Source organism: Palaemon carinicauda, chromosome 19 (genome assembly GCF_036898095.1).
Source record: "Palaemon carinicauda isolate YSFRI2023 chromosome 19, ASM3689809v2, whole genome shotgun sequence".
Taxonomy (NCBI): domain Eukaryota; kingdom Metazoa; phylum Arthropoda; class Malacostraca; order Decapoda; family Palaemonidae; genus Palaemon; species Palaemon carinicauda.
Genome location: NC_090743.1, coordinates 128,121,718 through 128,124,217, shown reverse-complemented (window position 1 = coordinate 128,124,217; position 2,500 = coordinate 128,121,718). Strand labels below are relative to the sequence as shown.

General features: G+C 44.0%; 1 protein-coding gene across 1 annotated transcript in view; it reads right to left on the bottom strand.

Annotated features, from left to right (window-relative positions):
- Nucleotides 1–2,500, bottom strand: part of LOC137658852 (uncharacterized) — a 13,101-nt gene that overhangs the window by 10,234 nt on the left and 367 nt on the right. The window contains exon 1 of the mRNA XM_068393955.1: nt 578–2,500. This exon is cut by the window's right edge and continues 367 nt beyond it. Coding sequence (XP_068250056.1) covers nt 578–2,500 — 1,923 coding nt within the window. The remainder of the gene's footprint in view (nt 1–577) is intronic.

The following is a 2,500-nucleotide window of genomic DNA, read 5'->3' as shown; positions in this document are numbered from 1 at the left end:
TACACTGCAGTAGTTAGCCCCTTGAGAGAAGAAGAATTGTTTGGTAATTTCAGTGTTGTTAGGTGTATCAGGACAAGAGAATATGTATAGAATAGGCCAGACTATTCGGTGTATGTGTAGGCAAAGGAAAAATGAGCCGTAACCAGAGAGAGAGAGAGAGAGAGAGAGAGAGAGATCCAATATAGAACTGTCTGGCCAGTCAAAGGACCCAATAACTTTCTAGCGGCAGTATCTCAACGGGTGGCTGGTGCCCTGGCCAACCTACTACCTACATAATTGTTAATACTGCTAGTACTATTACTACTAATAGTAATAATAACATCATCATTATATCATAAAATTGTGTTCCTTAAAGAACAAATAAAATGGAATTGAACCAACTGTTAATTCATCAAAAGAGGGACAATAGTATAAGAGCAGTACATGAAAGAAGTACCAGAGGGATAAGTATGGGGCAGACCAATTTGTTATTCTAGCACACGTTAGGACAATGCCCTATATGATGGAAAAAAAAAAATTCTGCGTGCAGCAGTGGGTCACAATAAGTCTTGAGTGGATGGGAGGCGAAGTGACTCACCTGGCTAGCATCAGCTGGAAGACTGTGGAGACTAGATAGAGCTACGGACTTCAAACTCTTCAAATATCCTTTCAATGGGACTAAAAGAGTTGTAGGGTTGAATGGGAGATTCCAACTCTTCCCCAGTAGACCTATGATAGGGGCTAATCTCTCTGGAAAATTGTCTAAAGTCACACCGACTAGACCGTAATTTGTGAAGAAGTACTGTATACGAGGGACGATTGAGTTGTACATCTTTTCTTGGCTCTCCTTTTCCGCCAGGAGGACGAGCACGTCGGCGGCATTTGGTGCAATGTTTCTGATGAGCATCTGTCGGAAGTCCTTGTTTTTTAAACTTTCAAGAAATTCGCCCCAGTCTGCTTTTGCAAAGGCCTGGGTGAAAGACGCAGCTAGAGTATCTAATTTGACACCCTTGGACTTCAAGACTTCACTGTCACCAAAGTACGAGTTCAGGAGAGGCACTATCTGGTCGACATTTCCCAGTGAAGAGGAGATCTTACTGAACAGCAGAACTTTGCCAAGACCAATAGCCTCTTTGATTTTAGCATTGCAGTTCTTGTCCTTCTTCATTGACAGCAAAATTGGTTCAATCAGGTTCAAGATGGTTTTTGATTTTGTGATACGCATTTGAACTTCTGGAAGATCTCTTTCCGTTTCTTGTTTTGACAACCTGGCTTTCTTGGATGGTCCACTTTGTGCAACAGACCCTGGTCTTTTCTTGTTCATCCCTGATTTCAAACTATTGGATGCAATATCTAAAATGGTGTCGAGATTCACATTGTTGCCAAGGAGCTGCCCAGCGACATTCATCAAAGATCCAACATCAAAACCATTGGTCTCTTTTTCCTTCTTGTTACCAGATTTGGATTTGCTTTTACTCTTTGGTTTAGATGGCTTACCCATAAACATGGATGCTATACTGAGAATGGATGTCATATCCATTTGGTTTTTGCCTCCAGTACCCATTAGTGCTCCTAGGCCACCAAGGAGTCCGCCCAATTGTTGCTGGTTGAATCCTTCCTTGCCTCCTCCTCCCAAAACATTTGCTAACATGTTTCCTAAGCCTCCATTACCACCCTGCCCTGAAAGCATGGCGATCCAGGGAGAGGCCTGAGTTAAAATGTCACTCTTGAAGAGTGGTGAGAGAACCTCCAAAACTGCATCAGCATCCAAGTCAATCTCATTTTCTTTCAGCAGAGAAGCTACGAGGGGACGGAACAGGCGAATGGTCTTGTCGGCCTTGCCTTTTTTACGGGCATCTCCAGCTTGTGGCTTCTGCCCGGTCTGTGCGCTGTTTTCCGACGGCAGGAGGGCACTGGTTGTTGCATTAATCATCTGGTTCATTAATGTGCTGAAATCTGTGTTACTCAGAGCTGAACCAATGAGGTCCCTGACATTGTTATCTCCCTGACCTATTAGCGAATTCATCATCGCCCTAATGTCTATTCCATATCTAGAGGCTGTTGGCTGAAGCATGTCAACTAGCTGACCCATGGGCAGAGAAGCTAAGCTGTTCCCCAGCTCATCCTTCTTGAAAAGCTGATCCCACACCAGGGGCAATGTGCTAATATCTACGCCTTTGAGAAAATCCCTGTAGTCATCGAAGGACTCAAGTAAAATAGGGGATAGTCTACCCTGCACTTTCGTCCAGAAATCTATCAGCTGCTGACTTGGATTTTTCTCCTGCATGCCAAGAGTGACCCCTTTCAGCAGGAGGCTACCCAGTTCTTTGCCCTGCTTGGTGTTTAGCATGCCCAGCACATGGGTAAGGCTGTGCACGCGCGAGGAAGAATTACCAATTATGTCTAAGATTTTCTGCTGAACTTCGCGCAGTTCAGGATTATTAGTTGCAGGATTATTACTAGAAGTTATTTGATCACCATTTCTAAGGTCACTTTCTGGTCTTTGTGACTCTAAGGCCAA